Source organism: Heterocephalus glaber, unplaced genomic scaffold (assembly GCF_053883595.1).
Source record: "Heterocephalus glaber isolate CG9 unplaced genomic scaffold, H.glaber_assembly_v1.0 deba00001561, whole genome shotgun sequence".
Classification (NCBI taxonomy): Eukaryota; Metazoa; Chordata; class Mammalia; order Rodentia; family Bathyergidae; genus Heterocephalus; species Heterocephalus glaber.
The window spans coordinates 13539751-13567097 of record NW_028258349.1 but is presented as its reverse complement, the minus strand read 5'-3'; the positions used below and the strand labels follow the sequence as shown (position 1 = coordinate 13567097).

General features: G+C 36.6%; 1 protein-coding gene across 1 annotated transcript in view; it reads right to left on the bottom strand.

Moving 5' to 3' along the window:
* LOC110343861 (uncharacterized) overlaps positions 1–27347 on the bottom strand; it is a 63121-nt gene continuing 35774 nt past the window's right edge. Inside the window, exon 7 of the mRNA XM_087190852.1 lies at positions 1–23443. Within this exon, the coding sequence (XP_087046978.1) occupies positions 21987–23443 (1457 nt within the window). The 3' untranslated portion in view covers positions 1–21986. The remainder of the gene's footprint in view (positions 23444–27347) is intronic.

The following is a 27347-nucleotide window of genomic DNA, read 5'->3' as shown; positions in this document are numbered from 1 at the left end:
TATTTTTGCAAATCCATTTTATTTAGCCTTCTTTATTACTCTATTCTAGATCAATCTTTTTAGCAGATTGAGGTATAATTTACATGGGATAAAACTGATCCACTGTAAGTGTACCATTCAATGAGTTTTAGTAAATATAAACAGATGTGTAACCATTATCAAGATAAAATATTAGGACATTGCCATTACCTCAAAAAATGGTTCATGATCATTGGCAGCCACTGTTTCCATCCTCTGCCCAAGGCAATCATGAGTCTATTGTCTCTAGATTGGCTTATTCTGAACATTTAATACATATGGAATTCTACAGTATGTGGTCTTATGTGTCTGGTGTCATTCACTTAGAATAATGTTTGACATTTATCCATACTGTAGCTCTTACCAGTACTTTGTTCCTCTTTACTGCTGAATAGCATTCCATCATATGGGTTAGCACATTTATCCATTCACAAGTTGATGGGCACAAAGATTGTTTCCACTTTTTGGCTATTATGAATAATGCTGTTTAAACATTTATACATAAGTGATTGTGGGGACATGGCTTTCCATTTAATATTTCACTTTTAAAGAAACTACCAAGCTCCTTCCCAAAGTGGCTACATAATTTTCTATCTCCATCATTTATGTATTTTTCCACTTTTTTGAGTTGTTTGTGCAATCATCTTTTAAACCAGTTTAGACTATAAAATGCATATTTAGACTTTCACAATTATGTTTACTTGTGCTATTTGTTTTTATGTGATGTGAGCTTTGTCCAATGTCACTTGAGCCTGAAATCCTTAGTATATGTGCTGCCAAAGCGAGCACAAATCTTCCTTTTTTATTGTTGGAAATAAATTCTCTCAATCTGGGAATTTTATTTCATCTTCTTTTGAAAGTCATTTTTTTCGGGATATATAATTTTTGATTGACATTTTTGTTCCTTTAATACTTTGAGTATGTCATTCCATTGCTTTGTGGCCTGCATTGTTTCTTTTTTTTTTCCCCATTAACTTTATTGGTACATTTTGGTACATTTTAGGTATAAAATACAGTTACATTCATCATTGGGCTGGTGTACCATTACATGAGTCTCTTGGTTCTTATTTTTTTTCCCCCTTCCCTTGCCCTCCCTTCACCCCCTCCACCCTTCCCTATTTGCAAAGACCTTGTTTCCATTTTTTTCTCTTCTCATATTTTTTCCTTTCCCTTTTTTCCTTCGCTTACCCCTCACAATTCCCCTGCTCTTTTAGACCTTTTCTTCCTGTTACACAATATCAGTTATACATTTTTTAAATTACAATATTAAGATCTAGGAGACATTACCACAGATTTTACAGAATTTAAAAGGATACAGAAAGCATATTACAAAAATCTTTTTTGAAATAAATTTGACAACTTCTAAGAAGTAACTTGGAAGACAAATTAATGAAACTAACTCTGGAGGAAATATAAAATTTGAATAGCACCTACTAAAGAAAGTATATTCCTAGCTTGAAAACCTACCTATGTGACAACAGCAGGCTCATAAACATTTTATCTGATAAATTATATCAAACAATTAAAGCAGAAAAAAGGAACACCTCTCCCCTCATTTTAGGAACTCAACATTGTGCTAATCCTAAAACTGGATAAAGATAATAGAAGAAAAAAGTATGAACATAGATAGAAATTTATTTAACAAAACAAACTATTAAAAGTCAGATCTGGCAGGATGTAGAAAGTGGTTTTGTTATAGGGATGGCAGTGTTGGGTCAGCATTGGAAGATCCACCCCCAAAAGTCATCATTTTAACAGAGGAAAGGAAAAAGCCATATGATCCTGTCACTAGTTGGAGAAAAAGTATTGGACTAAATTCTACAGCTGTTCATGGTAAAAGCTATCAGGAGACTAGAAGTAGAACAGAAACTTCTCAACAGATTAAAGACATGTACTCCATACTTCCAGCGAGGATGCCTTATATGAATGGAGAAGATACAATGCTTTCTCCTTAAGGTGGGGAACAAGGGCAGATATGCTGACTCTTTATCTGTCCATTAAACTTTGAAACCTAGTCCCCACCAAAATAGTCTGGCAATAAAATGACACAACTAGGATAGGATTGGCACGGCAGAAGCAAAATCTTTCTATGTAGATGAAATGATCATCTTCAGAGAAAATACTAAGAATACTCCTCTCTAGGAGCCCCTAGAACTTGTACTTGAATTTAGCAGGATTAGAAAACACAAGGTATATATAAAAATTCAGGTCTGTGTATGCTTGCTATAAATGAAGAATTGGATATTGAAATTTAAAAGTTATGTAGCAGTACAAAGGACCTAGAAAAGTTAAAAATGAAAACAGTGTTGGAAGATGTTTAGTACCTAATTTTAAGACTTCTTCTAAAGCTACAGTAATCAAGGCAGTGTTGGTGTAAGGAAAGACATATAGATCATTGGAATAAAACAGAGAATCTAGAAATAGAACTACACATATATGGTCCATTGAATTTGGAAAGATTATTTAACATTAGCATTTTGTAGAATATAAACTCAATTCAAGAGCCGAGGAAGAGACAGTGTTTTCAGCAAACACACTAGAACACCTGGTATCCATATATAAAAAATTAACCTCAACCCTTTTTTTCCATACATGAAAATAACTTGAAGGGACCTATGAACCTAAATAAGAAGCCTAAAAGTATAAAACTTTAAGAAGAAACTATAAGGGAAAATATTTATGAATTCAGGGTAGGCAAGAACTGCCTAGGATACAAAAAACATGATATATAAAAGAAAAAAATTGATAAATGAGATTCCATCAAAATTTAGAACTTTAAATGACATCATTAAAATGAAAAGTAGTCCTTAAACAGACCATATTTACAATGCATATAACCTATGACCAGAATATATAAAGAATTCTTAGAGCTCATTAATAGACAACCCAATTAAAATGTAGACATAAGAAGATGATAAATAGCCGGTGTAGCACAAGGAATGGTGTGCAACTCTAGAATCAGAAAAATACTAATCAGTACAATAACAAGATTGAATTATACACTCATTAGGGAGATGAAGTTAAAAGTTTTAAAAGGCTTGTCATGACTTTTTCTTTTTGTTGGACTCTCCCCCTTTGCATTTAATTTGTCACGCCCAGTGGATTCATTCTGCTGGGGTTCCTGGGGTTGTGATCCTCATTGTCTTTTTCTAGGGTATTGTCTAGAATTTTTTGGAGTGCCGGTTTGGTATTCATGAAGTTCCTGAGGTGCTCTTTATCATGAAAGTATCTTATTTCTCCATCAATTTTGAAAGATAGTTTTGCAGGGTACATCAATCTGGGTTGGAGGCTGTTTTCCTTTAGGGCTTGAAATACATCACTCCAAGCTCTTCTTGCCTTGAGGGTTTGCATTGAGAAGTCTGCTGTGATTCTAATGGGCTTTCCTTTGTATGTGATTTGTTTCTTTTCTCTCACTGCTTGTAGAATTTTGTTCTTCTGTTGGATTTCTGGAATGCTAACTATTATATGCCTATGTGTAGATTTTTTTTGATTAAGGCTAGCTGGAGTCCTATATGCCTCACTTATCTGTATGTCACGTTCTTTTCCCTTCCTTGGGAAGTTTTCTGCCATCACTTGTGAAGCTTTTTTATGTCATCTGCACTCTCTCCTCTTTCTTCATTGACTCCAATCAGTCTTATGTTATTCTTCTTTGCATCGTCTAGCAGCTGCTGGATTGATTTCTTGTGTTCCCTTACAATTTTAAAGCAATTTTTCTTTTCCTCCTCACTAATTGCAATCTTATCTTCTATATGTGAAATTCTATCCTCACATTGGTTCATTCTGCTGCGCAGACTTTCGATGGAGTTTTTAATCTCTTGGAAATCTGTTTGTATATGTTTTATGGATTCCATTTGTTTCCTATGTTGGGATTCCATCATGCTCCTCAGATCCTCTATTTTTTTATCTGTGTCCTCTCTAGATTTATTAATCATGTCTTGCACCATGAGCAAAATCTTTGCTGTTATCTGAGTAATTATTTCTGATTTCATTTTTCCCAGATCCTCTTTTGTTGCCAGTTCAGAAAGTCCAGGTGGTTGAGTATCAGATTGTTCCATCTCGTTTCCCTTTGGGGTTGCTGTAGGTGATCTGGAACTCTGTTTTTGAGGCTTGTTTATGTGTTTTCTCATTTCCCCGGGTGTGGGGGGGTGCTTCTGGCACCCATGCGGCTCACCTTCTCTGCCCTAGGAGCCTGGGATGGAGGCGGGGAGCTTCCTTCCAGGTGCTGGGACCGGCTGAGCTTCTCTGCCCTAGGAGCTTGGGATGGCAGCAGGGGAGCTTCCTTCTGGGTGCTGGGACTGGCTGAGCTTCTCTGCCCTAGGAGCCTGGGATGGAGGCGGAGAGCTTCCTTCCAGGTGCTTGGACCGGCTGAGCTTCTCTGGTCTAGGAGCCTGGGATGGCGGCAGGGGAGCTTCCTTCCAGGTGGGTGCTGGAACCGGCTGAGCTTCTCTGCCCTAGGAGCCTGGGATGGAGGCAGGGAGCGTCCTTCCAGGTGCTGGGACAAGCTGAGCTTTTCTGCCCTAGGAGCCTGGGATGGAGGCGGGGAGCTTCTTTTCGGGTGCTGGGACCGGCTGCCTGTATTGTTTCTTGTATCTGTTATTATTATGGTTTCGTATTGATGATGAATTGATTTTCTCATCTTTCAACAGTTTGTCCACATGTCCAGGTGAATATATCTTTGTGGTTATACTACTTGGAGCTTTTTGGGCCATCTGGATGTATAGCATGTTTTCATCAAATTTGGGAGGTTTTTGTCATCATTATTCAAATATTTTTTCTGCCCTTTCACCCTTGTTTTTTTGGTCCTTATGCAACTATGTTTATGTTAGTATAATTAATAGTGTCTGAAAAAAATAGTGTCTGTATTAGTTTGCAAAGGGATACCATAACCACATATCAAAAACTGAGAGGTTTAAATAACAGAAATCTGTTTTCTGACAGTTCTGAAGATTGGAAGTCCAAGATCAATGTGTCAGCAGGGTAGGTATATTTTTCTTCTTTTTCTTTCCTTCTTCCATCCCTCACAATCCTCCTAGCTTACCCTCTCAAGTTCAGGGATTACAGGCATGTGCAACCATGCCCAGGTGTAATGGTATCTTCTTAAGTCTCTCATGATTTATAGATGGCCATGTTGTTCTATCTTCATCTGGTTTTTTCTCTGTATTTGTCTACAGAGATATGGGTAAAAACAAAGTATTTTTGCTAGTCCTTACATCATTCAATTCAACACTCTTGACAGCAGATTCAGCTGGGTGTCTTATAATTTAATTCTGATACTATCAACCTGGAGGTACTATCAGATCCCGCAGATTGAGGGTTCAGTGCTAGGAGACTGCCCTTCCCTTCAGATGTCAGTTGCCAGTCCCACTTTGTGAATTTATGTTAGCTCTGTTAGTATAACAATCCTTGAGATAATCCATCTTTAAGAAAGCTTTATTTTAGCTCACAGTTTCAGAGGTTTCAGTTCACAGTTGGTTGGCCCTGTTGCTTTTGGTCTTGGGGCAGATTATGGCAGAGAACACGTGGTAGAGCAAAGCTGCTCATCTCATGGCAGCTAGAAAACAGAAGGGACTGGTGTCCCACAATCCTCTTTGAGGGCACACTCCCCATGACCTAAAACCTCCCACTAGGCCCCACCTATTAAAGGTTCCACCACCTACCAATAACATCACTGTCTGGGGAGCAAGCCTTTAAAGCATGGGCATTTGGGGGACATTACATATCCAACCTAAGTGGACCTGTATTCCTGATTGACCAGCTTATACACCAAGTTCCTATGATCACCTCTTCTGACTCAAGTGTTTGTTAGAATTGGTTACAGAACCCAGAGAAACACTTTTTTACATTTACTCATTTATTATAAACATTACAAAGGATCCAGGTGAGCAATAAGGTAGAAGAGATGTTCAGGATAAGGTATGACAGAAGGGCCACAGAGCCTCCATACTCTGGGCACACCACCCTCCAGGTATCTCCACATGTTCAGCAATACAGAAACTCTGAAGTCAGTCTTTTTGAATTTGATAGTGGTTTCATCACATAGGCATAATTGGTTACATCACTTGTTGCTGATGACCAATTTAACTTTTAACCTCTCTCCTCCCTAGATGCTGGAACTTTCAACATCTATCATGTCTTGATCCTTCTAGCTCCCAGTCCCCATCCTGAGGCTATGTAGGGGCTATCTGCCACCATCAACTCACTGGCATACAAAAGACATGTTATTCTACAGACTCCAAATTTTTTAGGCACTCTGTGCCAGGCAATGGGGTTGAAGGTGTATTTATATATATCTTAATTTATCTTATTAAAATCATATCATAATGTCTTTGTCCAAATTTCCTTTTCTTATAAGCTCATCATCATATTTAGAGTGGGCCCACTTTAAACGACCTAATCTTAACACCATTACCCCTTTAACAACTGCTCGGGTCCAAATACAGTGACATTCTGGGGTACTAGAGGTTAAGATTTCAAGATAAGAATTTCTGGAGTACAGGATTCAGCTCATGTCAGTGTGCCACAGATTTCTAACACCCTGTTAATTTCTCTTTATTTTCTCATTCTGTTCTTCAATTTGGATAATCTTTCCTGATTTGTCTTCTTGTTCACTGAGTCTTTGGATAATGCAAATCTATTGAGCCACTCTACTAATAATTTCAATTTGATTTTAGTGTTTACCTCCAGAATTTCCAGCTTCTCATAATTTGTCTCTTTATTGATATTCCTTGTTGTCTTACTGCCATCCTCCCTCCCTCCCTCCCTTCCAGAACTGAGGATTGAAACCAGAGCACTTTTTTTGTTTTTTGGTTTTTTTGGGGTACTAGGGATCCAACTCAGGACCTTGCGCTTTCGAGGCAAGCACCGGAACCACTGAGCTAAATCCCCGGCCCTTTTTGTTTTGGTTTGGTTTTTGGTTTTTTTGTTACCAGGGACTGAACTCAGGACCTTGCGCTTGTGAGGTAGGTGGCAGCACCACTGAGCCAAATCCTCGGCCCGAAACCAGGGCACTTTATTACTGAGCTACATCCTCAGTCTTCACTTTTTAAACTTTCAGTCTAAATTGCCCAGGCTGGCCTTGAACTTGCAATCCTTCTCCCTCAGCCTCCTAAGCAGCTAGAATTATAGAGATGTGCTACCATATGATACATGTCTTTCATTGTTCAGCAGGTTTCCTTTAGATTTTTGAACATATTTGCAATAGGTGTTTTTAAATCTTTGTCCTCTAAGTCCAATCTTGAGCCCTTTCAAAAATGGTTTCTATTGACTTTGTTCCCATTTTGAAAGTCTTAAAATTTTTATAAACAATGAAAACAAGACATTGTACAAAATACATCATAGTTACTCTGGATTCTGGCTTTCTTTCCCTTGGATGCCAATCTTTGCTTCTGTTTGTTTTGAGTTGCCTGGGCTAATTCAGTAGAGGCTGGTTTTATCACATTGTGCAGACTCTGATGTATCTTTTTTTTAAATTTTTTTTTTTTGGTACCAGGGATCGAACTCGGGACCTTGCACTTGTGAAGCAGGCAGTGGAACCACTGAGCTAAATCCCCAGCCTGTGTCATTTTTTTTTTTTTTTTGGTTTTGGTTTTTGGTACCGGGGATCAAACTCAGGTCCTTGTGCTTGCGCAGCAGGTGGCGAAACCACTGAGCTAAATCCCCGGCCCCTGTATCATTTATTTTTAAAATTATTTTTGTTTTTAAACCTGCTTGTCTAGGGATTATCTCTCGATCGGGAAAGCTTAATTAAATATTGATCAGAGGTTTTACTTAGTTATTGTAACACAGTAAGTCCCCCATTTTTGCAGTAGGAGCTCTACATGGCTTAAGGAATGCTTTCAAAATCTGAGTTGACAAGACAGCATAATTTTTACTTTTTGTATTTCTGAAGTCTCATGGTTAATCAGGAATGAGTAGCTCACTAGGGCCCTCTCAATTTTCTCTTGAGCAGCAATAGCCATGTGCTTGTGTACAGCTTTCCACATCACTAGGAACGTGTAGGCGTTTGCCAAGACTCTCCCTTTTTACCTTATTCCTTGAATTTTTTATGGACCTCTAGCATTCCTTGACTGTTTGCCACAAGGATCCTCCCTTCCCTTGTGTGTGTGTGTGTGGGGGGTAAGGGCACCCATGCTAACCAAGCACTCTACATCTAAGCTACCGCTCCTGGCCCCTCTATTATTTTCAATCCCCCTACCCTTAGCAAGGATTTTTTTTCATGCTTGCTACTGACTACAATCTGTCCCTCCTGGCAGGGCCACAGAATTGCCAGTCCTAATGGTAGACTTAGAAGGAGGGGTAAGACAGGATGAGAACAAGTTACTGATTTTCAGCAGATGTTCAAAGACCTTAGGTTTGCAGTTGGTCAGTAAAGAGATTTATTAAATCTTTAAGATCTGGTCTATTAGTTGTATAACAGAGCAAGTATTTATAGAAATGCTGATTACTAAAAGAACATTTTTTTGAGACAGGGTCTCGCCATGTAGTTCAGGCTGGTCTTTAACTCATTATATAGCCCAGGCTGGCCTTGAACTAGCGGCTATCTTCCTGCCTTGGCCTCCCTAGTGCTAGGATTACAGGCATGTGCCATCATACCCATCCCTAAATGTTTAATGAAGTAGTAATTGATAGATTAAAACTTGACTTTAAACAAACCACAAACATTAGTATTTATAAATATTCCTAAATTGGTGAGAATTTCTAATTAGTGAATATTGTTATACACTATCTCTAAAAACTCACACACAAAAGAATCTGTCAATACTAGTTAATGTGGTTAAGAAGTATCCAAGCAACTCATGCTCAGCCAGGCATGGTAACACATGTAATCCCACCACTTGGGAGGCTAAAGCAGGAAAACTTCCACGAGTTTGAGGCCAGCCTGGGCTACACAGTGAATTCATGGCCAGTCTAAAAAAAAAGGAAAAGGCAATTCATGCCCTTCCAGAGGAGCTCTGGTGTCCCAATAAGTATTGTCAAACATGTTAATGATACTTTATTTTTACTTAGGTGCTCATATAAAAAAAGGTGCTTCCTTTAAGGTGACTAAAAATCTATCATTAAAAACAAAACAAACAAAAAATAGAAAGAGATCCAAAAGTTTTCAAAGACAAGTTCTATCACATTTTTAAAAAACTGATAACTGCAATATCAAACATGAAAAATATAATACAAAGGAAATTAGAATATAATCTGACAAATATAAATGTAAACATCCTTTAAAAAAATTATTAACTACTGTAACTGAGTAGGTACTAAATGAATATTATACCATGGCTAACCAGGGTTTATTCTAAGGATGTTTAAAAATCAAGAAGTCAATATTTGATGAAAATAGAGCTTTTTGCAAATGGGAAGGGGACCAGTGTTGGAAGGATCAGAGAAGGAGGGGAAGGGTGGGGAAAAAAAAACAACAATAATTAAAATGTATTATGTACATGTGCCAACTCCCTGTGATAATTATAATCATCACATACTGCAAACATACTAATAGTCATTATTAATTAGGATATCAATAAATTAAAATAGCATAATATGCAGCTATAGCAACAAATATTGAAATGACCTTTAGAAAAAAGAGGCATTTCTAATGCATGTAACTACTTACGTATATTTACCCTGAACCAAAAGAAAACATTAGATTAATGTGAAACATTGATGTAATTTCCATTAAAGAAAAAGCCTAATGGCCTAGTATTGTCATGAGCACAAAATATAGCTAAAGATATTTCAAAATTAAAGAAACAGTCAATATAAAATGTTAGAAAAGGAGTTTTCATTTTAATCAGGCAGATAATTTGCCTGATTACTTAGAAAACCAATGGTTTGGTAAAATTATGACTAGAAATAATAAAAGTTTTTGTTAAGACTGAAAACATATTGAAATTTTAAATGTTGGCAATGAGGGTGACTGAATACAATAAAACAGCATAAATTATAAGTCTGGAAAAAATGAAGATATCATATGAACAAGCAAAGGATTTAAATCCTGAACATGAGTTTTAAAAACACTTATAAATCAAAAGGAAAATAATGAGGGGCCGGGGATTTAGCTCTGTGGTTTCACTGCCTGCTGCACAAGTGCAAGGACCCGAGTTCGATCCCTGGTACCAAAAAAGAAAAAGGAAAATAATGAATGGGCAAAAAACATATCTAAGAAAATAACAATAATGATTGGCTAATAAAATATGAGAAAAATATTTAACTTTCTAGTGACTAGAAAAATAGAAACACACACCAGAAGGAGAAATACAGAATATAATTTCAATTTTAATTGAGTGGTCAAATGTTACAAAAGTGAATAAGTTGGTTACATGTATCAAACCTGAACATGTTTATAACATGCCTGAACAATCAAATTAATGTTTACAAGCAGTAGAAAATAGAAGCAAAGTTATTCAGTTTTTATAAAAGTAAAAGTTTTAAATTATTGTATACTTTTCAATTGAAAAATCAAAAAGGATTTAAATAGCATGAAGTTAATCATGTAAAAATTATGCTGAGAGGCTGGGGACTTGTCTACTACGTTTGAGGCCCTGGATTAGTATTGCAGCACCACAGAACAGAAAGGAACAAAATAAAATAATAAGATTAGTCTCAAAAAATATTTCATTTTAGGGCCGGGGATTTAGCTCAGTGGTGCTGTGCATGCCTCACAAGCACAAGGTCCTAAGTTCGATCCTCCATACAAAAAAAAATTTTTTTTCATTTTGTAGAAAAATAGCAGACCTACATTCAGAAAAAAGAGGCTAATTAGAAGTCAGGATGGTCAGGATATGAGCTGTGAACCAATCATGGCTAATCACTGAAATGACTGAAAATCCGAACCCTACAGTCATCTCCTTTACACGTGGCAACTCTTCTCAAAGATGTTAATAGGTATTAGGAATGAGGATTCCTTGGTAACAATCTTAAATATTCTCTAGTATAAGACTTTTTATTCATTTGTTTGACTAATGGGAACTTTACATTGTTCCAAAGTCAAGATTTAATAGTCATTATTTCATAAACTTGTTTAAGCATGGAAGCCTTTGCAGAAGTACCATCAAGTATTAATTGTGTTCCTGGAGGCGCAAAGGTCTAGGTCCCTATATTTAACATGAATATATGGTACCTATTGTTGTCCATATAAGGACCATATTGGTTATACAATATATGGACAACCTATTGCAATGATGTGTTTTACTATAGAACTCAAATTATTCTGTTTTGTGTTATTGGACTCTAATCTGCTAAAATATTAATTATGATGGACAATGATATTGACATCATAGATGGCTGACTGACAATGTGTAATTTGTGATTTTCCTTAATCATTCTTACTCAAAAGGTACTAATTATTTCAGAGTCTAGACTCTAACCAGACTAAATTCTACCTCATTAAAACACACTATTTCGGACCGGGGGTTTAGCTCAGTGGTTTTGCCGCCTGCTGCGCAAGCACAAATTCGATCCCCAGTACCAAAACAAAACAAAACAAAATACTATTTCAACAAAACTAATATGTTTTCTGGCACTTTCTTGAGATTTACAGAAAATACAGTGAAAATATTTCAAATGAGTAACTTTTGATGGTCATCTAGCTGGAAGTGATTAAAAGTAGTTACCAATTATAAGTAATATCCTGATTTAGAAAATGTCAAAATTGAAAAGATAAAAACAAAAAACAACTACAATAGAAAAAAACCCAACCATGTCTTTTAGTAGTAAAGAAATCAGTTACTGTAATTCAGCTTTTCTTAAACATTAGAAAAATTAATAAATCTATCTGGGTGTGCTGGCACACACCTGTAATTCCAGTATTCATCGTGAGTTCCAGGCCAGCCCGGGCTATATAGCAAGTTCAAGGCCAGCCAGAACTACACAGCAAGACCCTGTCTAAAAAAACCCAAAAAACAAAACATCATACACACATATACACATATACACACACATGTGCATGCACACATGCACCCTGATAAATCTAACCGCAGATTACAAACTTTTCTTAAAAGGCCAAAAAGTAAATAATTTGGGTTTGTGGGTCATATATTGTCTGTTAAAAATACTCTACTCTTGAAGTGAGACAATAGGTAAATAAATATAGCTGTTTCAATAAAATTTTATTTCCAAAACATGCCCATGTGCCATAGATGGTGACCTTGTATCACAGGTGGATTAATGATTTTGTCATGTATCAAGATTTATAATTAAACTAGAAGACTTACATCCTGAATACTCTAGATCAGTGCTTTTAAGTTTCACAGCTCTTCTGGTAGATCTTTATTTTCAGTTGGTAGATAATGTATTTTAATTTTCTATGCTTAGACCAGACTTACCAATGTCTATTTGAAGTTAATATTCTTTAGCAGAAAAATTTAAAGCATTAGCAGAACATGGTGGCACCCATCTGTAATCCCAGCACTTAAGAGGCCAAGGCAGGAGGACTGCCATGAGTTTGAGGCCGGCCTGGGCTTACACAGTGAGTTCAGGGCCAGCCTGAACTACATAGTGAGACCTTTAAAGCATTAAAGATTATTTTAGTTCCAAGTCACTAAACTTCTTAATGTATTCATTGCCTGTCACAGAAAATAATCTTTTAAACAGTACTAACTTGCCCATGAATAGAGGATTGACAACATTCCAAAGATCTGATACACGTGGTATGATAAAAAATTATGATGAGCCGGGGATTTAGCTCAGTGGTTTCACCACCTGCTGCACAAGTGCAAGGACCCGAGTTCAATCCCCAGTACAAAAAAAAAAAATTATGATTAATGTTTAAATAAAAATTTAAAAAATTATTACAGGAAAAGACACATTGCCATAACCACCCTCAAAGTACTCTCCCTTGCTTTGAACACATTTATCCTATTATTCTTGCCACTTTCTGAAGCAGTTTTGGAAATTTCTTTCTTGAGTGTCCTTTTGTTGCTGTATTGATGCCCTGAACCAATTCAAAATATTTATAGCAGTTTCTGTTGCATACAAAAATTCCAGTCTGTTTGGGTGGGGTGATACATGACTGTAATCCCAGTACTCAGGGGGCTGAGGCAGGAAGATCGCCATGAATTTGAGGCCAGCCTGAGGTACATAGTGAGTTCAAGGCCAACCTAAACTACACAGTGAAGCCCTGTCTCAAAAAACTAAAAAAAAAAAAAAATTACATTGTGTCCTTATTCACCTTATTCATCAGATCTGGCTCTTCCTCAAAGTCAAAATGATCATGAAAGTTAAATGTTTGGAATTGATTAAAGATGTCCAGGCAACCATGATAGCACAACTAAGGAACTTACAAAAGAGCTCTATAACTGCTATAGAAAGTCACAAGAACAATGGAATAAGTGTGTTAGATATGAGGGGGATTAATAGCAGGATTAATAGCAATGTGTCTTTTACCACAATAAATTTTTAAAAACATTTTAAAACATTCACCATTTTTTGGATCTTATCTCATAAGGCATTTTTCTGAATAGGCCCTAAATTCTACATTGATTTCTATTCAAATTAGAATATATACATTACAGCAACTTCAAAAAAAGTGACAAAATATTGGCATTCAGATTAATAAGTGTAAAGTGGGTATCTATAATGGAGAAATCAAATAGTTACTTATTTTATTTTATTTTTTTATTTTTTACTTTTTGGTACCAGGGATCAGACTTGGGTCCTTGCACTTGTGCAGCAGGCAGCAAATAGTTACTTTTATAACCAACCCATAACATAGAGCATCAATAATACAGGATCCAATATGCCTTATCCTAAATGCTTGTGACCAGAAATGTTTCAGATTTTGGATTTTTTAATTTCTAGAATATATGCACATGTATAATGTAATATCTTGAGGATGAGGCCCAAGTGTAAACAAAAATTTATTTGTTTTCATATCTACCACATAAACATACCCTGAAAGTAGTTTTATACACTACAATCATGTAACACATAAAAATGTTTTGATCTACAATGGGCCACATATACAATGGTGGTCTTGTAAGATTATTTTGCCTTGTTATGTCATAGCTCTCTTAGTTTGTGTAAGTATACTGTATGATGTTTCCATGGAAACAAAATTGTCTAATGATGTATTTCTCAGAATGTATCCCTGCCCTTAAGTGAGGTCAGGTGTGGAATTTTCTACTTCTATCATTATGCTGGCACTCAAAAGTTTCAGATTTTGAAGCATTTCAAATTTCATAGTTTTAGATTAGGAATATTCAATTTGTACTGGAGAAACCCAACATTATGTATGTTTTAATTTATACAGCATTGGGTAATTCACCTTTCCTTAACTTAGATTTACTGAAACTATTAGGGACAGAAGAATACGATAAAGGGCCGGGGGTACAGCTCACTGGTTGAGTACTGTACTTGTGTACCATGTATGAGACACTGGACTTGATCCCCAGCAACACAAAAACAAACAAGGAGAAAGAGAACAGCCACAAAAAATAAATGCTCCAGGGCTGGGGATTTAGCTCAGTGGTTCCAGCGCCTGCCTCCCAAGTGCAAGGTTCTGAGTTCGATCCCCAGTACCAAAAAACAACAAGAACAACAACAAAAAAAACCCCAAAACAAAAGGGCTTCTGGGCCACCATCCGGCCCGCCATTCCTGGCCCCCATTCCCGGCCCAGAGGAAAGGGCTTCCTGGCCACCATCTGTCCTGCCACTCCCAGCCCAGAGGAAAGGGCTCTTGGGCCACGGTCTGTCCCACCACTCCTGGCCCAGAGGTAGGGGCTTCTGAGCCACCATCCCACTGCTCCTGGTCCAGAGGAAGGGGCTTCCAGGCCACGATCTCTCCCGCCGCTCCCAGCCCAGAGAAAGGGGCCACCATCTGTCCTGCCACTCCCAGTCCAGAGGAAAGGGCTTTTGGACCACCATCCAGCCCGCCGCTCCCAGCCCAGAGGAAGGGGCTTCCAGACCACCATTCCTACCACTGCTCCTGGCCCCTGTCCCACCTCTCCCAGCTCAGAGGAGGTGAGCCGCACAGGCACCAACAGCACCCCCACTGCCCCCCCAGTCAAAATGAGAAAACACGTAAATAAGTCTCAAAACTAGACCTCCAGATCACCTAAAGCAACCCCAAAGGGAAATGAGATGAAACACTCCGATACTAAACCACCTGGACCCACTGAACTGGCAACAAAAGGGGATCTGGAAAAAATGAAATCAGAAATCATTTCTCAGATAACAGCAGAGATTGTGCTCCTAGTGCAAGACATGATTAATAAATCTAGAGAGGAGCTGAGGAACATGATGGAATCCCAACATAGGAAACAAATGGAATCCATAAAACAGATGCAAATAGATTTCCAGGAGATGAAAAACTCCACTGAAAGTCTACACAGCAGAATGAGCCAATGTGAGGACAGAATTTCAGATATAGAAGATAAGATTGCAATTAATGACCAGGAAAAGAAAAATTGCTTCACAATTATAAGGGAACATGAGAAATCAATCCAGCAGCTGCTAGATGATGCAAAGAAGAATAACATAAGACTGATTGGAGTCAAAGAAGAAACAGGAAAGAGTGCAGATGACATAAAAAACTCTTCACAGAAGTAATGGCAGAAAACTTCCTAAGCAGGGAAAAAGAACTTGACATACAGATAAGTGAGGCATATAGGACCCCAAATAGCCTTGATCAAAAAAAATCTACACATAGGTATATAATTGTTAAGACTCCAGAAATCCAACAGAAGAACAAAGTTCTACAAGCAGTTAGAGAAAAGAAACAAATCACATACAAAGGAAAGCCCATCAGAATCACAGCAGACTTCTCAACACAAACCATCAAGGCAAGAAGAGCTTGGAGTGTTATATTCCAAGCCCTAAAAGAAAACAGCCTCCAACCCAGATTGATGTACCCTGCAAAACTATCTTTCAAAATTGATGGAGAAATAAGATACTTTCATGACAAAGGGCACCTTAGGAACTGCATGAATACCAAACCAGCACTCCAAAAAATTTTACACAATATCCTAGGAACAGACATGGAGGATCACAACCCCAGGAAGCAAAATGAACCCATCTGGCATGACAAGAAATTAAATGTAAAGGGGGAGAACCCAACAAAAAGAAAAAGTCATGGCAATGACAAGTCAATACATTTCAGTTATAACCATTAATGTTAATGGTCTCAATTCACCAGTCAAAAGAAATAGGCTGGCAGAATGGGTCAAGAAGCAAAATCCAACAATATACTGCATACAAGAAACACACATAATTCAAAATGAAACTCACAGACTGAAAGTTAAAGGGTGGAAAACAATACTCCATGCGACGGGAACCTGAAAAAAAGCAGGAGTAGCTATCCTCTTTGCAGATCAAGTAGATTTCAAACTAACACTGATTAAGAGAGATGAAGAAGGACACTACATCCTTGTAAGGGGAACGATCCAAGAGGAAGAGATGACAATCATAAATATCTATGCACCAAACACTAGTGCACCCAACTATATAAAACAAATACTAACGGACATGAAAAGTCATATATGCACTAATACAATTGTAGTGAGGGACACCCCACTGTCACAAATACATAGATCAACTAGACACAAAATAAGTAATGAAATGCTAGAACTCAATCGAACTCCTGAACAAATGAACTTAACAGATGTTTACAGCGTGTTCCACCCCACAAAATCAGAATATACATTCTTCTCAGCTACACATGGGTCATTCTCCAAAACAGACCACATACTCACACACAGAACATGTTTAAGTAAGTGCAAAGGAATTGAAGTTATCCCCTGTATATTATTACACCATAGTGCGATGAAATTGGAGATCCACAGCAAAAGAAACTGGAAAAGTTTTATAAACATGTGGAACTTGAACAACAAACTTCTGAATAACCAAAGGGTCACAGAGGAAATTGAAGAAGAAATCAGACAGTTCCTTCAATTAAATGACAATTACAATACAACATATCAGAATCTATGGGAAACAATGAAAGCAGTCTTACAAGGGAAATTCATAGCAGTGAATACACATATTAGGAAAACAGAACGAGTCCAATTAAACAACCTGATGCTGAACCTCAAGCTTCTAGAAAAAGAAGAGCAGGACAAACCCAAAGCTCATACAAAGGAGGAAATTATAAAGATCAGAGGAGAAATCAATGCAATGGAGACTAAGAGAATGATACAAAAAAATCAATGAAGCCAAGAATTAGTTCTTCGAAAGAATCAACAAAATTGACAAACCTTTAGCCAACTTTATCAGAAAAAGGAAAGAAAAGGCCCAAATCCATGCAATTAGGAATGAAAAGGGTGAAATTACAACAGACTCAGCAGAAATACAGAGGATCATCAATACCTACTTCCAGAACCTATACACCAATAAGATGGAAAACACAGAAGAAATGGACAGATTCCTAGATATATATGAATTACCAAAGTTGAAAGAAGACCTAAAAATTCTAAACGATCCAATATCAACCAATGAAATTGAAAACCTAATTAAAAACTTATCAACTAAGAAAAGCCCAGGCCCTGATGGCTTCACTGCTGAATTCTAAAAGACATTTAGAGAGGAACTACTGCCACTACTGTTTAAACTCTTCAATGAAATTGAAAGGGAAGCAATACTCCCAATTCATTCCTGGAAGCAAGCATCACCTTGATCCCCAAAGCAGAGAAAGACCCAAATGAAAAGGAGAACTATAGGCCAATCTCACTAATGAACATAGACGCAAAAATCCTTACTAAGATACTAGCAAATAGAATGCATAAGATCATCAAGAAGATCATACACCCTGATCAAGTGGGATTCATCCCAGGGATGCAGGGATGGTTCAACATACACAAATCAATGTAATACACTATATCAATACAGCCAAGGACAAAAACCATATGATTATCTCCATAGACACAGAAAAAACATTTGACAAAATCCAACATGCATTTATGATAAAAACCCTACAAAAAATTGGAACAGATGGGCTCTACCTCAAACTGATAAAAGCCATCTATGAAAAACCAACAGCCAATATCATACTAAATGGTCAAAAACTGAAATCCTTCCCACTAAAATCAGGAACAAGACAAGGATGTCCACTATCACCACTCTTGTTCAATATAGTTTTGGAAACATTAGCCACGGCAATTAGACAAGAGAAAGAAATAAAAGGAAGAAAGATAGGAAATGAAGAAGTCAAATTGTCATTATTCGCGGATGACATGATACTGTATATAGAAGACCCCAAGAACTCCACCAAAAGTCTTCTAGACTTAATAACCAAATTCAGTCAAGCAGCTGGTTACAAGGTCAACACACAAAAATCAATAGCTTTCCTCTACACGAATGACAGACTCACTGACAGAGAAATAGGGCAAATAATTCCTTTCACAATAGCATCCAAAAAACTGAAATACCCAGGAATCATCCTAACGAAAGAAATCAAAGACCTCTTCTCTGAAAACTATAGCACTCTGAAAAGAGAGATTGAAGATGATATCAGAAAATGGACAGACATCCCCTGCTCCTGGGTAGGAAGGATTAATATAGTGAAAATGGCCATACTTCCAAAACTGTTATATAGATTCAATGCAATTCCAATTGAGATCCCAGCAGCATCCTTCATGGACCTTGAGAAAAAAATCCAAAAATTCATTTGGAACAAGAAGAGACCCAGAATAGCCAAAGCAATTGTAGGTAACAGAGACATGGCAGGGAGTATCACAGTCCCCAACCTGCAACTCTACTACAAAGCTACTGTGATAAAAACAGCATGGTACTGGCAAAGAAACAGACCTGAGGACTAGTGGAACAGATCAGAAGATGCAGAAACAATGCCTGAGACACACTCAGCCATTTCATCTTCGATAAAGGAGCCAAACACCCTCATTGAAGGAAAGATAGCCTCTTAAATAAATGGTGCTGGAAAAATTGCATTTCAACTTGCCAAAGATTAAAACTAGACCTGTATCTCTTGCCATGCACTAAACTAAAATCAAAATGGATTAAAGATCTAAATATTAAAATAGAAACGCTGAACCAGTTGGAACAGAGGTTAGGTAGAACTCTTGAAGATATCGGTGTAGGAAAAGATTTTATGAACAAAACCTCAGTTTCCTGTGAACTAGCACAAACAATCAACAAGTGGGATCTCTTCTTATTAAGAAGCTTCTGCCCAGCAAGAGAAACCACCAGCAGTGTGAAGAGACAACCCACAATATGGGAAAAAATCTTCACCTGCTTTTCCTCAGACAAAGGTCTACTATCTCAAATCTGTAAAGAACTTAAAAAGAGCAGACCTCTCAAATTTAAAGACCCAATCCGAAAATGGGCATCTGAAATGAACAGACATTCCTCAAAGAAGTAGAAATAGCAAATAAATACATGAAATAATGTTCAACATCACTGGTCATTCGAGAGATACAAATGAAAACAATGCTGAGAGTCCACCTCACTCCAGAAAGAATGGCTGCTACCCTGAAATCAACCAATAACAAATGCTGGCGGGGCTGTGGGGAAAGAGGAACCCTGCTCCATTGTTGGTGGGAGTGTAGACTGGTGCAACCACTGTGGAAATCTGAATGGAGATACCTCAAAGAACTAGTACTGGAAGTCCCATTTGACCCTGCTATTCCAGTGCTGGGGATCTTCCCCCAAGAATTAAAAGAATCATACCGCAGTGATATTATGTGCACCCATGTTCACAGCAGCACAGTTTGTGATAGCTAAAACTTGGAAACAGCCCAAATGCCCATCAGCTGGAGACTAGATAAAGAAAATGTGGTTTTTTAATAAAATGGAGTACTATTCAGCCATAAAAAATGAGAAATTAGAGACATTTATAGCTAAGTGGATGCACATTGAGGCGATACTCTTAAGTGAAATAAATAGGACTCACATGTATAAATACCAAATAGTTTCTCTGGTGTGAGAAACTGAAAGTGTAAATAAGGACTAAAATGTATAATAGGTAATGTGAAATAGGAAGAAAAGGGGCAAATGGGAGTGGGAGGGGTAGGGGAAAGGAAAGAAGGGAATGGAATTATTATGAGAAAATGGAAAAATAGGAACAAAATCTTTATAAATAGGGAGGAATGGAGGGGTTGAAGGGAGGGCTGGGTAAGGATGAAAAATAAGAACCAAGAGAGATTATGTAAAGGTGCAAATTTCCAATGATGAACATCATTGTATTGTATACCTAAAATGTACCAATGATTAGAATGAATAATTGATAATGCAAAATAGGAAGAAAAGGTCCAAAGGGGTAGGGGTAGTGGGAGGGGCAGGGGAAAGGAAAGAAGGGAAAGGAAAGAAGGGAAAGGAAAAAATGCTGAGAAATGGAAAAAATGGAAATAAAGTCTTTGTAAATAGGGAAGGGTGGAGGGGGTGAAGGGAGGGCTAAGAATGGGGAAAAAATAAGAAACAAGGTGCATCATATAAAGGTACAAGTTCCCAATGAGAAATATAATTGTGTTGTATACCTAAAATGTACCAATAAAAGAATTAAAGAAAAAAAAAACCCCAAAATAAATGATCCACATGGAAAATAATTTTTAAAATCTAGAATATGGAACATTCAATGATATTTATCTTGTACTATTTGAAAATCCAAAGTCATGAAACAATTATGGGAATATTGTTCTAAAACAGAAGATGGCTATTTTTTTTTTGGTACTGTGACTCGAAGTCACAACCTTATGCTTGTGAGGCAAGCGCAGTAAAGGTGGCTGTTTTTAACCACAGAGAGCAAATTGTTTGGCTTTATAAGCCATACAGTCTCTGTTCTAAACTATTCAACTCAGCTAGAGTAATATGCAAGTATGATTGTGCCAGTACCCAAATAAAACTCATGTTTTAAGCAGGGTATGGTGGTGCCTGGCTGTATTCCCAGCACTCTGGCAGGTTGAAGCAGGAGGACCACAAATTCTAGCCTAGCCTGGAAAACTTAATGACTTAATGAAACTCTGTCTCAAAAAATAAAATAAAATAAAAATTTTAAAGGGTTGGAGATGTAGCTTGGTGTGAATTCCCTGGGTTTAATCCCCAGTAACACTAAAAAAATATATAAAATGAAATGGGCCAGGGATTTAGCTCAGTGGTTCCACTGTCTGCCTTGCAAGCACAAGGTCATGAGTTTAATCCCAGATACAAAAAAAAAATTAAAAAAAAAAAATATATATATGGTAACTTAAAAGGGCCTGGAAATGTAAGCTCAGTGCAACTGGTTTCAATCTTCAGTACCATAAAAAAAAAACAGCAAAAAAACAAAAATCCAACCAAAAAATTTGTATTTTAAATCTTTTTTTTACATTCTACTAGATTTTAATCAGAAATAATTTAAAACTTAAAAAATATAAGCAATTACATGAAGCTTTTCTAAAATTATCATACTTATAGACTCATAATAATTTGTTAATAGCAATATAATATTAAAAATAGTATATAATACTTACTGAATAGAAATGATATATGAGAAAGGGTTCCAAATTTTCTACATTTCTGTACAGCACTATAATGTAGGTACAGTTATCATCACTTGCAGAACACTCCCAGAAGGATAACTATCTTTCCCAATGTCATATACACTCTAAAGCATAGAATGGCAATCACATTATTTTTTCTGTACTTGTTAGGTCAGTAGGAATTTTCAGTGGTATGAATTTGCTCAAAGTTAATAATAATTAACAGGGCCAGAAAGCTTTCATAAATAAAAACATAAAAAACAAAGACATCTCTACATTCTCTGAATTTTCCTCAAATGTGAATATACTGATAATCAATGATTGAGAAGAATGAAGGTTTTCTTATATCACATAAAAATACACTAGAAATTCTCTAAATATGAATATTTGAATCATAACAACTCTAAATATAATGTATAGTCTGTGGAGCTTTCACAATGTAAACTAACGTCTTATAAGAACTGAACCATATTTAAAAGCATTCCCACATTCTTTTCATATTGTTTATCAATGTTATAAATACATTGATGAGTTGTATATTACCTATTATATATGGCACTTTCCAAAGCTCTTTCACTGGTAAGGTTTTTCTCTAGTATGAATTCTTTGATGTACTTTAAGACTTGAATTAAGCCTAAAGAATTTCCCACATTTGTTACACTGAAAAGGCTTCTCACCACTGTGAATACTCTGATGTCGAGTAAGTCGTGTATATACACTAAAGGCCTTCCCACACTCCTTACATTCATAGGGTTTTTCACCGGTGTGGATTCTCTGATGTACAGTAAGTTGATGGCTACTCTTAAAAGACTTCCCACACTCCTTACATTCATAGGGTTTCTCACCAGTATGAAGTCTATGATGCATTCGAAGGCTTTCAATATGACCAAAGGCCTTCCAACACTCCTGACATTTATAGGGTTTTTCACCAGTATGAATTCTTTCATGCCTAACAAGGTCTGAGGTACGACGAAAGGCCTTCCCACATTCTTTACATTCATAGGGTTTTTCACCAGTATGAATTTTCTGATGTATCTTAAGGCTACCACCATGAATAAAGGCCTTTCCACAGTCTTTACATTTATAGGGCTTCTCACCAGTATGCATTCTCTCATGTTGAATAAGTGCTGAGGTGCGACTAAAGGCCTTCCCACATTCTTTACATTCAAAGGGTTTCACACCAGTGTGCATTCTCTGATGAGGAATGAGTTGATAAATACGACTAAAAGTCATTCCACATTCTTCACACTCATAAGGCTTCTTGCCAGTATGAATTCTCTCATGTTGTACAAGATTTGAGGTACAACTAAAGGCTTTCCCACATTCTTTACATTTACAAGGTTTCTCACCAGTATGAATTCTATGATGTACTCTAAGATCTATTCCACGACTAAAGGTCATTCCACATTCATGACATTCATAGGGTTTTTCACCAGTATGAATTCTGTCATGCTGCACAAGGTGAGAGGCCTGACTAAAGGTCTTCCCACATGCCTTACATTCATAGGGTTTCTCACCAGTATGAATTCTTTGATGTATTTTAAGTTTTCCACCTTTACTAAAGGCCTTCCCACATTCATGACATACATAAGATTTCTCACCAGTATGAACTTTTCTATGTTGAGTTAGGTATGAGGCACGACTAAAGGCCTTTCCACACTCTTTGCATTGATAGGGTTTCTCACCAGTATGAATCCTCTGATGAACTCTAAGATCTATATTACGACTAAAGGTCATCCCACATTCCTCACATTTATAGGGTTTTTCGCCAGTATGAATTTTCTGATGTTGTAGCAGGTTGGATGCACGATTAAAGGCTTTTCCACATTGTTTACATTCATAGGGTTTCTCACCAGTATGAATTCTCTGATGTACTATAAGGTCTGTGTGACGAGTAAAGGCCTTCCCACATCTGTCACATTCAAAGGATTTCTCACTGTTATTAATTCTTTGATGCAGAGTAACCGATGAATGTTTTCTAAAAAGGTGCACTTTTCCATAGCTGACTTTTTCATACCTTGACTCCAAATCTAAAAGAAATAAAAGTTTTGTTTTCCTGGTTATCAAAAAATAAATGTCTCATAGATTTATTTAAATGCTACATTTGTCAATTAGAGATGAATACTTAAAGAAACACTAAAATCAGCAATACCATTTGGAACTGTTATTGACAATGTTTCTATAATTCTCATTTACCACACTTCACTACAGGGATTAAAAGTAGTCTTTTCTGTATCAGTTTTAACACTTAATATAAACAAATAAAAGCAACTATTTATACTTCATTTTCATCCATGTATATTTCTCCATAAAAACTACAGACATCACCTCTTATGCATACCCATGTGAACATTTTGTTGTTTTTCAAATCAAAATCCTGAGTGTTTATTACCTTTGCTGAAATGTTTCTCATTAATTTCCCATTCTACAAACATTCTAATTGTTTTATACCATCATATCTTTTCTCAGGTCTCTTCTTATTTTCCGTTTTAGAGAAGAGTGATCATTTGGGTAATTTCCAGAAGAATATGTCAATGAGTTTTCAGGGATGTTCTAGAATTACATGCTACTGAAAAATGTCACAGAATTGTAAGCATTTGGGTAATCTCAGGGGAGAAATAAGAGAAACAACTACACACTGAAGGAGTCTAGAGGAAGAATGCCAGGAGTACAAGAAAAAGAATGAAAAGATTTATAAGGAAGGAATAGTTTAAGAAAATTTGTTTTTTGGTTGTTTTTGGTAACAGGGATTGAACTCAAGACCTGTGCTTGCAAGGCAGGTGTGGTACCACTGAGCTAAATCCCTGGCCCAGCTTAAGCAGATTTGAAAGTGCAGGGGCAAGGACCCAAGTTCGATCCCCGGTACCCAAAAAAAAGAAAGTGCTAAATGAGTAGAGCATGACTAAGGATGAAAAATATCTCCTTGTGAATAGATAATAATGTATATCCAAATGCTGAAATAATATACTCTCTCCCTGAAATACAGTGATGAAAAATGTATCAGAAAACCAAAACAACTTCCATGTGAAAATGAAAATATCCCCTCCAGAAATCACTTGAAGGTCAATACAAAAAAAAAAGCCTGAGAAGAAAGAATTATAGTAAATCATAATAAAAAGTATATACCAAAATTTTTGGCATTCATTTTCAACATTCAGAGAATAACTTAAAAAATTATCTCAATAAGTTGGACATAGTAGTGCATAGCAGTCCACACCTATAATCCCAGCATGCTGTGAGGCTGAGGCAGGGGAACTACAAGTTCTAGCCCACCCTGTGGAATTTAACAACTTAGCAAGACTCTGTCTCAAAATAAAAAATTTAAAAAGGACTCAGGATATAGTTCAGTGTGAAGGTTCTGGATTCAGTCTCCACTACCCCCACCCCCAAGAAAACCTCAATAAAAATGAAAGAAATAAATCAAGTAAAAGTTCAATCTCAAATTTTATACAATTTGTTTATTACAAAGTAAAGAAGAAAAACTAAGATGAAAGAAAATGTAATGAGTTATAAGTCAAGTGTATCAACAAATAAATCAAAGAACTTGTGCTTAAAACTTGAGTAAGTAGGGCTGAGGATTTAGCTCAGTGGTTTTGCTGCCTGCTATGCAAGTGGAAGGACCCAAGTTTGATCCCCGGTACCAAAAAAAAAAAAACTTCAATAAGTAGAGACTAGACATATAGCTCATTGTTAAAGCATCTGCCTAGCATCCATGGGGAATTAGTTCAATCTTCAGCACTGCGAAAAGAAAAAACCCACGTTAAGTAAATCAAACAGGAGTAAGCTAAATCAATCAAACAGGAGTAAAAGAAAAATAATATATTACAGAGAAAATGCAAAATAAAAACAATTTCACACACACACACACACACATATATATATATTATATATATTATATATAATATATATATATATATTTTTTTGGTACCAGGGATTGAACTTGGGTCCTTGCACTTGCGCAGCAGGCGGCGAAACCACTGAGCTAAATCCCCGGCCCAATTTCATTTATATTTTGCATACTTCTGCATAGATCATGAATACTTTTTAAATTCCAAATGGCAAAAGCGATTTTCTTTTAAAACTTCATTAAAATTGACCATAGAGAGAAAAAAACAAAACAGAGCAATTGCCATAGAGGAAAAAGAAAAAGTTGTCAGAAAAGACAGTTGTAATGAGCTCTCTTTATTCCTACATTTAATTTCTTTTTTTTTCCCCATTGAGTTTATTGGTACATTTTCATTATAAAATAGTTACATTCATCATTGGGATGGTGTATCATTACATGAGTCTCTTGGTTCTTACTTTTTTTCCCCCCTTCCCTTGCCCTCCCTTCACCCCCTCCACCCTTCCCTATTTGCAAAGACCTTGTTTCCATTTTTTTTCCTCTTCTCGTATTTTTTCCTTTCCCTTTTTTCCCTTCCCCTACCCCTCACAATTCCCCTGCTCTTTTAGACCTTTTCTTCCTGTTACACAATATCAGTTATACATTTTTTAAATTACAATATTAAGATCTAGGAGACATTACCACAGATTTTACAGAATGTAAAAGGATATAGAAAGCATATTACAAAAATCTTTTTTGAAAAAAATTTGACAACTTCTAAGAAGTACCTTGGAAGACAAATAAATGAAACTAACTCTGGAGGAAATATAAAATTTGAATAGCACCTATTAAAGAAAGTATATTCCTAGCTTGAAAACCTACCTATATGACAACAGCAGGCTCATAAACACTTTTTTTTTTTTTGGTACCAGGGATCGAACTCAGGACCTTGCACTTGCGAGGCAGGTACTGGAACCACTGAGCTAAATCCCCAGCCCCTCATAAACACTTTAACAGATAAATTATATCAAATAATTAAAGCAGAAAAAAAAAGGAACACCTCTCCCCTCATTTTAGGAACTCAACATTGTGCTAATCCTAAAACTGGATAAAGATAATAGAAGAAAAAAGTATGAACATAGATAGAAATTTATTTAACAAAACAAACTATTAAAAGTCAGATCTGGCAGGATGTAGAAAGTGGTTTTGCTATAGGGATGGCAGTGTTGGGTCAGCATTGGAAGATCCACCCCCAAAAGTCATCATTTTAACAGAGGAAAGGAAAAAGCCATATGATCCTGTTACTAGTTGGAGAAAAAGTATTGGACTAAATTCTACAGCTGTTCATGGTAAAAGCTATCAGGAGACTAGAAGTAGAACAGAAACTTCTCAACAGATTAAAGACATGTACTCCATACTTCCAGCGAGGATGCCTTATATGAATGGAGAAGATACAATGCTTTCTCCTTAAGGTGGGGAACAAGGGCAGATATGCTGACTCTTTATCTGTCCATTAAACTTTGAAACCTAGTCCCCACCAAAATAGTCTGGCAATAAAATGACACAACTAGGATAGGATTGGCACGGCAGAAGCAAAATCTTTCTATGTAGATGAAATGATCATCTTCAGAGAAAATACTAAGAATACTCCTCTCTAGGAGCCCCTAGAACTTGTACTTGAATTTAGCAGGATTAGAAAACACAAGGTATATATAAAAATTCAGGTCTGTGTATGCTTGCTATAAATGAAGAATTGGATATTGAAATTTAAAAGTTATGTAGCAGTACAAAGGACCTAGAAAAGTTAAAAATGAAAACAGTGTTGGAAGATGTTTAGTACCTAATTTTAAGACTTCTTCTAAAGCTACAGTAATCAAGGCAGTGTTGGTGTAAGGAAAGACATATAGATCATTGGAATAAAACAGAGAATCTAGAAATAGAACTACACATATATGGTCCATTGAGTTTGGAAAGATTATTTAACATTAGCATTTTGTAGAATATAAACTCAATTCAAGAGCCGAGGAAGAGACAGTGTTTTCAGCAAACACACTAGAACACCTGGTATCCATATATAAAAAATTAACCTCAACCCTTTTTTTCCATACATG